Raw genomic sequence first — 13,478 nt, 5'->3', positions numbered from 1 at the left:
AGTGCTATGTGCATTCCCCCCTCTGTGCCTTTGTCCTGCGGGGTGTCCTTTACGCTTTGCCACATCTGGATGACAACTCTGCAGGACCCTGAAGGATAAACCCCTAGGAAACCTTTCTGAACCCCCTCAATTCATTCAACGTATCTTTCCTGGGCACCTACCATATGCCAAAGGCTGCTGGGCACTCCTGCAGCCCACATTTGCACATGTGTCTGTCTGTTCTGCCACAGAGAGAGCCTAGAGGGCAGGGACCAGGTCTCCCATCTGTGTGTGGGCCTCTGTACTGAATGTATGTTTCTGCATATTTTGGGGTAATTTTGCATATTGGAATTTAGTATCCATCTTTTTTAAAATTCAGCCACATCTAACAGTGCTTGGCTTAGAATGGACAGATGCTCATAAATATTTGTTGGAAGAATGAATGACACCATAATTTGTAATATCTGCCAATAACTATCAAAATTGTCACGCAGATCTACATGCACATAAGGGCAGGCACGTATGCAAAGATGTTCAACACAGCATGTAACAGCAAACAGACTCAATGGTCATCCATAGCAGAATGGTTAAATAAAATACAAATACGCAAAAAAGGGAATAGTTTGAAGCTATAAAGAAAAATTGAGGAGTTCCCGTCGTGGTGCAGTGGTTAACAAATCCGACTGGGAATCATGAGGTTGCGGGTTCGGTCCCTGCCCTTGCTCAGTGGGTTAATGATCCGGCGTTGCCGTGAGCTGTGGTGTAGGTCGCAGACACGGCTCGGATCCCGCGTTGCTGTGGCTCTGGTGTAGGGTGGCAGCTACAGCTCCGATTCGACCCCTAGCCTGGGAACCTCCATATGCCGCGGGAGCGGCCCAAGAAATAGCAACAACAAAAAAAGACAAAAAAAAAAAAAGAAAGAAAAATTGAGTAGGTTTTATGTGCTAACACTGGAAAGATCTCCAAGATATATGATTAGATTTTAAAATGGAGGTGCAGAACAGGACCATAGAATGGTACTGTTTGTTTAAAAAGAGAGTGTATGTATCTGTGTAATACATCCAGAAAGATACCTAAGAAGTTAACAGGAGTTGTCTCTAGGGAAGAGGCTAAAGGGTAAAGGCCTGTATACTCTTTGGTATTATGAGACATTTTTAAGCCATGTATATATATATATCACATTTTCAGCTTTGAAAAATTATATGTGTTCCCATTTTATGAAATACCCTTCCAAACTGTTTTTTTAAATGGCTTCATAGTATTACGTTGTATGAATATATGATAATTTATTTCCTCAGCCCCCTACTATTATGGATGTATTTGTATAACAAATAGTTCTGTGATGTGCATCTTTATAATCTTTCCTAAGATATATTCCCAGACATAAAATTCTTTTTTTTTTTACAATTACAAATTTTTTTTATAATGATTTTTAACTTTTCCAATATAGCTGGTCAGACATAAAATTCTTGAAGTCAAGGGGTATGAGCAAGTTTCAGATTATGGTTCCTGTGGGTCTCTGAAAAGGCTGCTCATTACTCTCAGAGTAACTGAGTGGTATCTGTCTGCTTCTTGGTTCCCCCATGGTGTGCACCCCGAGCACGCCTCTGTGAGCCAGCTGAGGGGTCACCACCTTCCCCTTGCCCACAAGTGGATGCTGAGGCAGGAGTGTGAGGCCTGCAGGGAATCTAACTTGGGGCTACTGATTCTAGAAAAGTTTGTTTTCGAAGGCCCTGGCCACCACCTCAGGTGAAGACCTCCATTGATCTGACTTGGGGCTGGAGGTGAAAAAGCCAGGCCTCTGCTCGGGGAGGAAGCCCTCACTAGCGCATGACCAGCATCAGAAGACGCTCCTTGGCATCTTTTCATTCTGAGTACCCTGCTTTGGGGAGGGGGAGACGGGCTGCCTTGCTCTTTCTAACACTTTCATCTTCACTTGGAATGGAAGAAGAAAATCACTTGGCTTTGCTTTTTATACACATGAACACCCTGGCAGCTGAGTGAAAATTTACCAACCTCAGTCCAGTGTCGAGGCCTTTGGAAGTCTGTCTCCCATCTCCAGAATAACAGCTGCAGCCTCTCGCAAGCTTGTTTCGCATCTACAAAGGGTTGTCATAGCCCTCATCCTGCTCGACCCTCAGCCCAAGAGTAAGGGAAAAGAACTTGTGTGACATGTTTGAGGATCCCACAACTTGAACGCAGGTCTTGACTACAGACCCCGGGCTTTTTCTGTACCACCTTGAGGTCAGTACTGCTGTGTGATGAGTGACAGAAGGAAATGCAAGAAAAGATCACAGTAGATCTTCCTGTAAACTCTGCTTTCTTCTCAATCCCAACTCAAAAATCTGCTTGCCCACAGAGCAGAAGTCTTTAGCCTTCACTCAGCACCCCCATCCATCACCACCACAACTTCTCTGGGCTCAGCCCCCACCCATCCCTGAGCCTGCCAACCAAGGCTTCTGGGAGTCTTCAGTCACGCACCCTGCTTCCTTTGTGGAGTCAACTTTGTCTTCCCAGAACATTTTCTCCCCTCTCACCATTCCCAGGCCACAGTTCCTGATGGAGTCTAGCAAGTGGTATCCCTGTGCACTGCAGGCCTCCTGCTCACCCGTGCTGCGTTCTGAGACACCCTCTATCATCCCCCCATGGCATTGGCCCACTTCTCCTTGGTGCAAGCCCTGTCTCCCCAGCTTGAAAAGTAATCAGTTACATTTATAAATAAATTCAGAGCACCTTGTTCTTGCCTAGCACTTTGGTCAGCATGGAGGATACAAAAAAGCAGCAGCACAGCATTGAAGGCAGGCCCAGGGCCCATCAAGGGCACACAGTCCATGCCAGAGCAGGGCTCAGAGACCGGGGTTTCCAAACCCTGGCCAGGTTTGGGCCCCTGATGTCACTGTGTCTCTAGGAACCCAGGATATAGTCACAGGTTGGCAACTTCCTATGAAATGATGGCTAATGGTCATCTCTCCCAGCAGGGTTACTCACCATGGAGGCAAAGATGGGCAGGAACAGGGTAGTGGTGGCCACGTTGCTTGTGCACTCAGTGAGCACAGCGATGAGCGAGGACAAGATCAAGGTGATGGCTGCTGGGGCCACAGCATGCAAGGGCTCCATCTGCTTTCCCATCCATTCTGACAGCCCCGAGTCCTGGGAAACACAGAGAGCTGTCACCGCAGGACTCCTGGCTTACAGTTCCTCCAGGGCCCACAGGGACCTTCATCTTTCTCCAAGGAGCTCAGCCCGTCCTTCACTTCTGATTCTTTCTCTCTGCATACACACCATAGATGATCTCATCCATGCCCACAATACTGGTCTCCATTCTCACTCTGCTGTCACCTAAATCTGTGTTTCCAGCCCGGCTAGTCTGCTGTCTGGATTTCCACTCAGATGTCCCATTAACATGTCAGACTCACATGCCCCAACCTGAATTCATCCTCACTAGCAGCAGAATCTGCTCCCCCTGGGCTTCCCATCTTGGTGACTAGACTCACCTGCTCTCCAAGAGCTGGGGTCATCATGGGGTCTCTGTCCCCCTTATTCCTTATGCCCTGTCGGTCACCATGTCACCCAGAATATCTCATGTCCATCATCTCTTCTCAGTCTCCCACAGTTCTTAAAGCTCAAGGCAGTGATTTGAGCCAGAAGTTGGGAATTTATATTTGGGGCTTTGGGCTGAGAATAGATTGTCCAGGGAGAGAAAGAAAAGTAAACAGAGAAGAGACTAAGGGCAGAACCCTCAGGAACACTCATATTTAAGGAAGAAGAGAGGAGAAGGAGAAGTCAGCAAAGGAGGCAAAGCAGGAATAGAGTTAGAAGGAAACAGGAGAGTGAGGATTTGGGGACCGACGGAGGCGGGGGGTGGGGGTGGTTAAGAAGAAGAAAGAGTGGTCCATGGATCCCAGTGTTCTGAGCCTGTGTTAGGTGAAGGTCATAGAACATCTGCTGGGTCTCCTCTAACCCCTGCTCTGCCTAGACCTCCACTCCAAACACCAGAGAGCTTTTTCCCAAGTGCACATCTGACCACATTACTCTCTGGCCTCAACCCTTCAGTAGCTGCCCACTGCCTTCAGAATAAAGTCCACAATCCCTATCTTCACCTCAGCAAAGTGACTTCTTCAGGTCCCACCAGGCTTATCTCCGGCTATTCCTCAGCTAGATACAACATGATTTTTTCTTTGCTCTGCTTCACTTCTTTCTGAAATGCTCTTCCAGGTATGTCTCCCTCTCTAGAATTGTGAAGTCCTCAAGAACAGGGGCCATATGTCAGTCTCCTCTATATTCCTGTCCCTGACATAACATAGACGTAATGGAAGGTTTGATGAAGAGTGAATGAATGAATCTGAGATGAGTAGATGGAGGGATGACTAGACAGGAGACTAAATGGATGGATTTGTTAATCAAAAAAAAAAAATTATGTACCCTCTGTGTGTCAGGCTCTGTCCTAGGTGCTGAGGAAGCAGCAAAAGCAAGATAGACCAAGTCTGTCAGTTACATTCTATTTCTGGATGAAGGGATGGATGGAGGACAGCAGCACCAAGGGGGCTCCTCCCTCCCTCTGGCTTATTTCTTCCTTATCAGGGATGGGGAGAGGTAAGAAAGCTGCATTTGGGGGCGTTTTCCCCCCAAAGCTATTCCTCTCCTTCTATGGCACTATGTAGCTAGCTAGAGAAATGTTTTAAATGACAACCATATCAACAAAGAGTTCAGCAGGTAGAAGAAACAAAGGTAATGGTTGAAAATATTTACAAAGACCTGAAAGAAAGGTTTACCTGGAATAAGTCAAAGCAGAGGTCATTATTACCAAACCCCACAGCAGACCTCACAGCATTCCCCGCCTCTCTTGCCTAACCAGGGTCCCTCACTCATTTCTGAAATCACTCGAAGAGCACTTTCTCTATGCCAGGCATTGTTCATGGTGCAGGGCTCCACGATAACAAGGCAGAGGCCCTGTCTTCAAGAAATGTAGGTACATGGAGGAGACAGACACAGAAACACAGAGGTGCAGCCCGGGGGGTGCTAGAAGGGAGGGGTGCAGCTCTCCTGGTGAAGGAATGGGCCCTGAGCAGCCCCCAGCTGGAGCAGTTACCTCGCATCCTTTAGCCAGAGCAAAGCCGCCCCCCAGGAGCAGCACGATGCCCCAGGGTACTTTCTCCTGGACCACCTTCCAATTCAGCAGCGGAGGGGGATAAAATGGAGTTTTCCTTTCTAAGAAGAGACAACAAAATACACACATACACAACCCAGAGTAGCATTAGCAAGCAAAAGAGACCTAATCAAGGGGAATAAATGCCTACAAGGACAATGAGTACCCTCTCATATCTATAAATTAGCTAAAATTTACAATAATCACTACATCCATTGCTGGTGAAGATACGGTATGGTAAAGCTATTATATACTCCTGGCAGCATTATAAATTGGTGTCTTTTTGAAAAGCAACTTGCCAATATATGTTAAAACCTTTAAGACATATACTCTTTTAGCCCCAGCACCATCACTCCTAGATTTATCCTAAAGATACACCCTCAAAGAAAAAGCTATATACATGAAAACATTAATTTATAATAATGAAAAATAGCCAGAGTGTTCCCTGACAGGGGAATGGCTACAGCCCCCCGGTACGATATAATGCTGTTCTTAGAGAAAATAAATGTGAAGATTGTGGCAATAGCAGGAAATATTTCTACCATAATCCTAAGCAAAAATATGAAAATAAAGGTCAACAAAGAGGATTGAAATTGTGTATGTGTTGATTATGGACACGTAATACATATAAACTAACAAAGACTGGAAGGAAGAGAGAAACCCCCAAAATATTGATGGCATTGTGGGAAATGTGAAACCTCTTTCTGTTCCTGTAGTAAAATAAATAAGATTTCAAATGTGTAAAAAGCAAGAGAGGAGATTCTATTCCAAACAATACAACGGAAGGCTTGGAAAGCACGCTGTGCCCAGATTTTGTAATGTAGCCAGTCCTTTACAACAGGGTGAGATTCTCCCTCCGGGGCCCGAGGAACCCCATGGAGACCCTTGGCTGCCAGGGCACCAACCCTGAAGAAGGCCGGGCCAGCACAGGAGCCTTACCTTCCTCAGTCTGGCTGCAGAAGTTGAACTTAGGCTTCTCAGAAGGCATGATGAAGAGCAAGCAGGCCACGAAGATGGCCACAGTGGCATCAGAGGTGTAACTGGGTAGGGAAGAGCACATAGGATTAGCCCAGCTGGCTGCAGTGACAGTTATTCAGCAAACCTACTTGGTGTCTGAGTGCTCCTAGGTGAGGACACTGGATGTTCTGAGGAAGGAAGCTGGATCCCCAAAGGTCAAGATCAGAAGGGGTGAGGTGGCCTGAATCCTGGCTGGAAACCAAGACACCCACATTCTTGCCCCGGCTCTGCCACCAACTTTGGGTGACCCTGAGAGGTTCACTTCCCCCTCTCAGCCCGTGTGCCTTCATAGGTGAACTTGATGACTTCTCAGCCAGAGTCTCTGGGGTTCTGGGTTCACCGTGATGACCACAAGGACTTTGGAGCTCCCCCGAGCAGACCTTTTAAATGGAATAAGCAGTAAAAGACAGCTATCTCCCTATCCACGCCTCCTGCCCTTTCTAGGATATGCATGTTCCTCAACCTTTCTTCCATTTCAAACACATAACACCTTAGCCAGGGGAGAAGCTCCACATTCCCCCTTTTGCCAAGTCTCTGTCTAGAGAAGATTCTGGACCCCAGGATGTGTCTTCAGAGGGACTTGTCCGAATCTGAAGAGAGACGAGAAAAGGAAGACAGAAGAACAGAGATTTGGAAACCAGAGCATTGGTTGGTCCCAGCCCAGTAAACTTCTTTCTGTCACACCCCTGGCTGCCCTGCCAGCCTGTTGGAGCAGAGACACCACAGGAGCACATCTGCGGGCTGGTCAGAAAGCCTGGTGAGACGAAAATGAGTCCTAAAACCAACAGAGCACTCCAGAACTGGATGGCAGAAAAGGAGGAGAGCCACAGAGGGCACTGCAGACTGGTCACTTACCTTGTCTTGCCCTCCACCCAGGTGATCGACTGCCAGCCAGGCATGAAGCCGGGGTCCCGGGAGAACCACAGGCCGACCAGCAGGAAGAAGCAGAGCAGGACGTTGACCTCAGCGAAGGAGAGAGGTCCCAGCTTCCTGTACTCCACCCATAGCACCTCTCGCGCAGCCTTTTCTTCACTCTTCCTCTCCAGCCCGCAGCCCCAGGACTCTTTAATACTGGAGAATGCAAAGAAAGAGGACGGTGGTCTGTATTGGTTGGCTCAGGGCTGGCTGAATGGAATCCTAAACATCGTAGCAGAACCTGGTGGAAAGCTGCATAGGTCTGCCTGTCCCCCAGGGGCAGGAGCAAGTCCCATCCTGCTCCCTGTTTGTCATCTGCCTACCTTACTTCACAGGAGGCAGTGGGGCAAAGTCTGTTTCATGTGTCCAGCTATGCCCCAAGGCTCTCCCAGAACTGGAGGGTGCCCCCAGAGGAGACCTGAGATGGCACAGGTGAGGTGGCCAATCTCCCAGGTCTCGGGGACAGTGGAGGTGGGAAGAGAGGATGTCCAGGAGGGTGGGAGGCTGAGCAAGTGGGGAGCAGGGGATGGACAGGAGCACAGGAGGCAGAAATAGGCAGAACTGTCACTGGCTCAGGGGTCCTGACAGGCACCCAGTTGCCTAGAGTCCAGCTGCTCCCGCCATCTGGGGGAGGCAGTGAAAAGTTCTGAAGCCAGCCTAATGTGGGGCCAAGGCTCACTCACATGCTCCCTGTCTTCCTCCTCCATTGGCCCGGAGTGCCTTTGAGGGTAATAGGATGCCAGCCCCCATCATCAGGTGGCTCAAGAGGATGAAAGGAACAAGGACAGGTCCCGGCAGACAGGGTCAGGCAGTAACAGGGTAGGGTGAGTGCTTGCGTTCTGAGGAGCCCAGGTGTAGGATTAGTCTCACCTACTCTGAGACTCTGGGGCTCAGAGGGTGTGGCTACGGCAGGAGGGAAGCCAGCCAGGTCCTGTCTTGGATGGGCTGACTAGGGACCAGTGCCCATTGGCCAGCAAGCCTGCCCTGCAGGACCTCCCCAGAGGAGTGCTAGTATGGGGGGCAGGGAGGGGGAGGGATTCTTGGAGGAATAGGGGGTACCTCAGCCATGGGGAGGGCCTGACCAGGGCCACTGGCACAGGATGCCAACCCCAAGAGTTCCTCTGAGGATTCCAGTCACACGTTCCAACCCTTGTCAGCCTGAAGGTAGTGGGTAAGGCCAAGGGGATTGTCCTAGAGAGCCTTTCCAGTCCCTCCAGGGGCCCATAGGAGTGCCGGGGTTGGTGGAATACATGCTGAGGCACCGAATCCCAAAGCCAGGGCTGGCCGTGAACCAGCTTGGAAAGGGTGAGGGTCATGCTGGGGATGGAGCGTGGCTGGATCAGGGTCACGGGGATGTCCAGATACAGCCTCCAGGGATGTTCAGGGGTTAGGAAAGAATTGGCAGTGGTGGGGACTCAGGTGTGCACAGCCTACCAGGATCTCCGTGCTGGATAAGGGGCAAGGCTATTTGTCCCAAGCGTCACGCCCTGGGGACACCCCCCAAGTCCAGCATGGGGATGCCTCTGTAGGCAGGGGAAGTGAAAGTTTGTGTTCTACCCACCACCAATCTGCTGCCCAGCCCATGTATGATGCTGGCAATGCATCCCAACACCACACCGGTGGCAGACTGGGGGCTGCACCGTTTATGTTGTAAGTGCAATTGTCCAGTGCTGGCCCCCACAGTGGTGCCACCAGGTCTTCAGGACTCTTACGCTAAGCGGTTTTACTCTCATCTTTGAATTAATCTCTCAGGTGACCGCCAGGCTGGCAAGAGGTGCAGGCAAATGGATCCAGCTTTCCTATGGGAGCCCCAGGGGTGAGTGGGTGCAAAGTGTGATTCCTCAGTAGAATGGCCTTCAGTGAGATGCTGAGAACTAGGTGAACATGTTGCTGGAGAGGTAAAGGGACCCTGAGTGCCTCGGCCCTGGCAGGGGTCCAGAAGAACCCTCATCCCTCTCTCAGGGCTTAGCCTTGTGAGCAAAGTTGGATCTAAGCCAGCAGTAATATCCCATGAGTCCTAGGTGGTCCTGGGAGGGTCCTTGGCTGGATGTGGCCTAGAAAGCTGCCCATAAACTCAGAAAGATAATCTGAATTAGGCTGGAAGGAGTAACCTTGGCATTGCTCTCCATGAGTAAGCAGATGAGGGATTCAAATGAGGGCGACAGTAGCAGCATCTCCAGCAGCTGAGACTGGTGCTGGGAGGCATGGAGGTGGGGATCACCAGGTCTCGGTACAGAGCAGGACACAGGGCAGGACGTGGCCTGGGCTGGAGGACATCCCTGCTATTCCCATCTTCAGGCTGAGTACAGAAAGCTGCCTACCCCACCCCAGCCACCACACTCCACATCTGTTTGGCAAAACGGCCCCTGAGCTAGAGTGGCCTGTGAGGAAGGTGTAGGACAGGCGGGAGCCCTGAACCCAGCCAGAGGCAGACTCCAGAAGTCTCCAGGCTCCCTGCCGGCCAAGAAGAGCTAATGGAGGCTGTGCCAGGCTGGGTGAACCATAGCTCTAGTTCTTGGTTGTGAGTTCCTGGGAGCCTGATGTCTACCTCTAGAGGCAGGTAGTGCCCTGTGGTCTTGGGGCCAGGCCAGCTCCCTTCTGCTTGCTCCGCCAGGCTGAGAGGAGTCCACAGCTGGTCCCCCTGACACCCAGTGGTGCCTTGGCCTTGAGGCAGTCAAAGGCAGCAACCTTCAGCCATCCCAAGAGGAGATCGTTATAGACTGGATTTCCCCCCCCCAGATACACATGTTGAAGGCCTACCCCCTAACGTGATGGTGTTAGGAGGAGGGCCTTTAGATGAGGTCTTGAGGGTGGGACCCCACGGTGGGTCGGTGCCTGTATAAGAGGAGGAAATCTCCAGAGCACTCCCACACCAGGCCCTCCATGCGAGGACACAGTGCCAAGGCAAGCACAGAGGGAGCTCTCACTAGGAAACTCTGACACTCTGACACTCTGATCTTGGGCTTCCAGCCTCCAGAACCCAGAAAAGTCAACGCCTGTGGTCTAGGACCCCCTCAGTTGGCTGCTAGGCTGACTGAGACAGGGATGGAGGGTAGTGGGCCAGGGCTCCAGACCCAAACTGCCTGGATTCAGATTCTCAGTCCCATGACTTCCAAGCTGTACAGCCTTCATTGGCCACCTAACCTCTCCCTGCCTTGGTTATCTTATCTGTAAATTGGGACCAATAAGGGTACCTACCTCTCGGGTTGATGGGAAGATTGATTAACATAGGTGGGGTGCTGAAGGTCATGTCTGACACTCAATAAATGTTGGCTGTTGTTATTACCACTGGCCCATGAGGAGACACCGGTGCCCTCCTGCAGCCTGTGACAGGTCTGGGGCAGGTGTGAGAAGCAGGGCCAAGAACTGCAATCAAAACTAAACTATGCAGCCAAGCACCAGTGAGAGCGTCTTCCCTTTCCCGTGGGGCCCGGACACGGGGCAGGGTTGGTGTGTGACAGATGTCTTCTGCAGTCGTGTGGCAGCACTATAGCTGCTTTGATTATGGAAAGAGACTTTTTAATAGCAGTTTTCAAAACAGTTCCTCCTTCAGAAGGAAACTTATCAAAATGTCCCCTTTGCCCAGTAACTCACAGGTGTTCCTGGGCACTTTTGCCTCTCAGCTCTGAGATCTCCTCTCTCTGGCCACATAGGCCTCTTGGTTTCACTGGGCTCAAGCTCCTTTTGAATTAAGGCACAGCGTACACAGCTCACAACTGAGTACTTTCTATTCCAGTGTAAGAGGGTCACCTTCGAGCTGTAGATAAATTTGTGCTTTTAAAAATGACAACATTTTGAGAGTTTCTGTCATGGCTCAGCAGTTAATTTATCTTACTAGCATCCATGAAGACATGGGTTTGATCCCTGGCCTTGCTCAGTGGGTTAAGAATCCGGTGTTGCCATGAGCTGTGGTGTAGGTCACAGACGTAGCTCAGATCATGTGTTGCTGTGGCTGTGGTGTAGGTCAGCAGCCACAGCTCCAATTTGACCCCTAGCCTGGGAACCTCCCTATGCCACAGGTGCAGCCCTAAAAAGCAAATATTAATAATAAATAAATCAATAAAAATGACAACATTTTGAGGTATTTGTCAATCCCTCGTCATGGTTTCTGTACAGTCTGTTTGCTGTCAAGGTTGACTCTTGGGAAATTTTCTTGTGTGCTGGGAAGAGGAGGGTAAACTTTGCAGAAGCTGCGTGCGGCTGGGAACATTAGTAAGCATTCAGTGAATCTGGGATTGGACTGATTGGGATATTATCAAGCAGTGCTGTGACCTGGCCTAATGGACATTTGCAGCCAAGTGGAAGTCTGTCCAGCAGTGTCACTGGCACCAAGAACAAGCTTCTCGTTAACTGCTTTGACTCACGTCAGTGGCACACCTGCTCTTTCTCCCCAGGCCAAGTGCTGGGCTGGGTGCAGGGGTCAGAGAGGACTTACTACCGGCCACAGAGGAGCTCAGGTTGGGAGGGGTGGCCCTGGAGCATGGCACCAAGGCACCAAGGGGCAAGGCATGGAGTGCCTGGGGAAGCCCAGAGCAGCAGGCAGGCACTCCGTCGGAATTGGAACGGGGGTTAGGGCAGGGGGAAGTGTGGCTGAGGAAGCAGTTTCTGAACTGACCTTGAAGACTCAGGAGGTTGGAGGGTAGGAAGACAGGGAATGGCATTTCAGGAAGAGGCAACAGCAGGTGCAAAGGCACAGTGAGCAGCAGGGGTGGCAGGAAGTGGAGGGCAGACTAGCAGGAGATGGGGCTGGGGAAGTAGTCAGGGCCAGACGGGAGGAACTCTAGGCTGGCCTGCTGAGCCTGAGAGGTTTTCTGCAGGGCACAGTTAGACGCTCTATTCTGTAAGAAGCTCAGACTTACTTGAATCTCATATAAATAAACCGTAGCCACAGCCAGGAGAGCAGCAGCATGATCAGCATGTTAGGGAAGGCAAATCCAAACCAAGAGGCGAAGTTCACGATGTCTTTGCTGTCAGGAAACAATCTAAAGGGAGAAACACGGGTCCACATCTCTCCCGGATGCTGAGCTGTGGAGAGTGGGCAGGCTGGACCCTGCGGGCGGAAGATGAGCAGCCGCAGGGCTGAGAGGTGGTCTGGAGCAGGGGCCTCATCCTCCTGAGGTCCAGCCACCCACATCCATCACTCGGCCTTACCCCAGTCAAGCAGGGGCCCCAGAACGTGGCCACACCCAAGATGAGCCTGAGGAATGACCAAGTGACCCTCCTATGGGTCCAGACCCCACTGAGAAGGTCATGAGACTCTCGCAAAAGTCATGGCCTGTCGATCCAGAGAAATACACCTTTGTACACACATCATTTGGCCAATAGCTCCAGGGCGTCCATGGGTACCTCAGAGCCTCCCCAGTGGGCTTCTGCTAGGGAAGGGCCCCCTTAGGAAGCCAAATCTCCAAAGCTTCCCTAAGTGGGAACAGAACACGTTTCCTGGAGCAGGAGGAGGGTCCCTTCCGCCCCCACCCCCAGGCCCTGCTCCCTTTAGCTCAGTGGTGTCGGAGTAGCCACAGAGCTTTTCCCACTCAGCCCAGACAGGCTGCTTTGCCCAAAGGAACTTCGGGAAGAACCATAAGGTTATCACAGAGAACACTCGCAGGAGCAAAGAAGTCTTGCTCGGATCTCAGGTGTCTGCCCGGTCAGGCTGCAGGCCTGCCTTCCCACCTCCCAGCTGCCCTCCCAACCCTGGTCCAGGGTGCTTGTCTGCAGAGGAGGGGCACCTTTATACTTCTCTTCCTTCCCTCTCTGCCCACTGCAATTTGTGCTTACCTTCCTTCTCTAATGCATTCATGTCACCGCTGGAACTCTCCAGGCGTCTGCTATTCTTTGCCCCCTGTGAGCATCTCATAGGCAGGGCCCAGGTTCCTCACACTTCTGTGACCCCCGCCTCACCTGGCACAAGACCAGGCACAGAACTGGGTCCTCAAAGCCTGGGTTCCTCTGTGGCCAAGGCTGGAAGGTTCCAAACCACCCCATGGTCCACCTGGAGCCTCCCAAGGGCACACATCCCCTCAAGGGCAATTAGAGGGGCTATAGTGAATTAGCTGAGTGACCTAACCCCTCACCTTTCCCAGTGTCATAGGACCATAGCCGTTAACGACCAAGGTCATGAAGCAGCTTTGAGGGAAGCGTCTTTAGGGGCATCTGTTTTCTATAGGTTTTAATCAAGGACCCCTCTTCTTGGACTGTGTTGTCATTTCCCATGACTAGCCCTGCATTCAATCCACATTCCCTGTCTGTGCAAGAATCCTGAGCCCAGAGAAGAAAAGAGCAGAAAGCAACCAAGTCTGTAGACATCTGCTCCTGTGCCCTGTGGGGTCCTGAACATGGGCAGGGACCTGGGACACAGAGGCTGCTGGCAGCCCATCCTCCCACCCCTGTGGGGCCCCACCTCCAGGGCCCAGCTGAGGAGGCA

General features: G+C 51.2%; 3 protein-coding genes across 20 annotated transcripts in view; 2 read left to right on the top strand and 1 right to left on the bottom strand.

Annotated features, from left to right (window-relative positions):
* Positions 1-13,478, top strand: part of FBXO39 (F-box protein 39) — a 92,615-nt gene that overhangs the window by 24,765 nt on the left and 54,372 nt on the right. The gene's annotated exons all lie outside the window — the stretch shown is intronic.
* C12H17orf100 (chromosome 12 C17orf100 homolog) overlaps positions 1-13,478 on the top strand; it is a 63,322-nt gene that overhangs the window by 24,765 nt on the left and 25,079 nt on the right. For 2 of the 12 annotated variants that reach the window (XM_084985754.1, XM_084985744.1), the window contains one exon: positions 7,019-11,126. The exons of 5 other annotated variants lie outside the window; for them this stretch is intronic. The gene's annotated coding sequence lies outside the window, so the exon portion shown is untranslated. Of the gene's footprint in view, positions 1-1,709; positions 2,725-4,415; positions 4,573-7,018; positions 11,127-13,478 lie in introns of those variants that run through there. 5 more of the 12 variants (XM_084985751.1, XM_084985748.1, XM_013981241.3 and 2 more) reach the window with 5 other exon arrangements.
* Positions 1-13,478, bottom strand: part of SLC13A5 (solute carrier family 13 member 5) — a 31,278-nt gene that overhangs the window by 7,068 nt on the left and 10,732 nt on the right. For 3 of the 4 annotated variants that reach the window (XM_013981236.3, XM_084985530.1, XM_084985529.1), the window contains 5 exons: positions 11,917-12,039; positions 6,998-7,213; positions 6,065-6,165; positions 5,069-5,187; positions 2,968-3,129 (listed from right to left, as the gene is read on the bottom strand). In XM_013981236.3, the coding sequence (XP_013836690.3) occupies positions 2,968-3,129; positions 5,069-5,187; positions 6,065-6,165; positions 6,998-7,213; positions 11,917-12,039 (721 nt within the window). Of the gene's footprint in view, positions 1-1,934; positions 2,079-2,967; positions 3,130-5,068; positions 5,188-6,064; positions 6,166-6,997; positions 7,214-11,916; positions 12,040-13,478 lie in introns of those variants that run through there. The other variant, XM_084985528.1, reaches the window with a different exon arrangement.

Source organism: Sus scrofa, chromosome 12 (genome assembly GCF_054392235.1).
Source record: "Sus scrofa isolate SSC_HxYL_T2T_F1_AM1 chromosome 12, Sscrofa_HxYL_maternal_Yorkshire_Landrace_v2.0, whole genome shotgun sequence".
Classification (NCBI taxonomy): Eukaryota; Metazoa; Chordata; class Mammalia; order Artiodactyla; family Suidae; genus Sus; species Sus scrofa.
The sequence above is the reverse complement of the archived record's forward strand: the minus strand, read 5'-3'. Positions and strand labels throughout refer to the sequence as shown.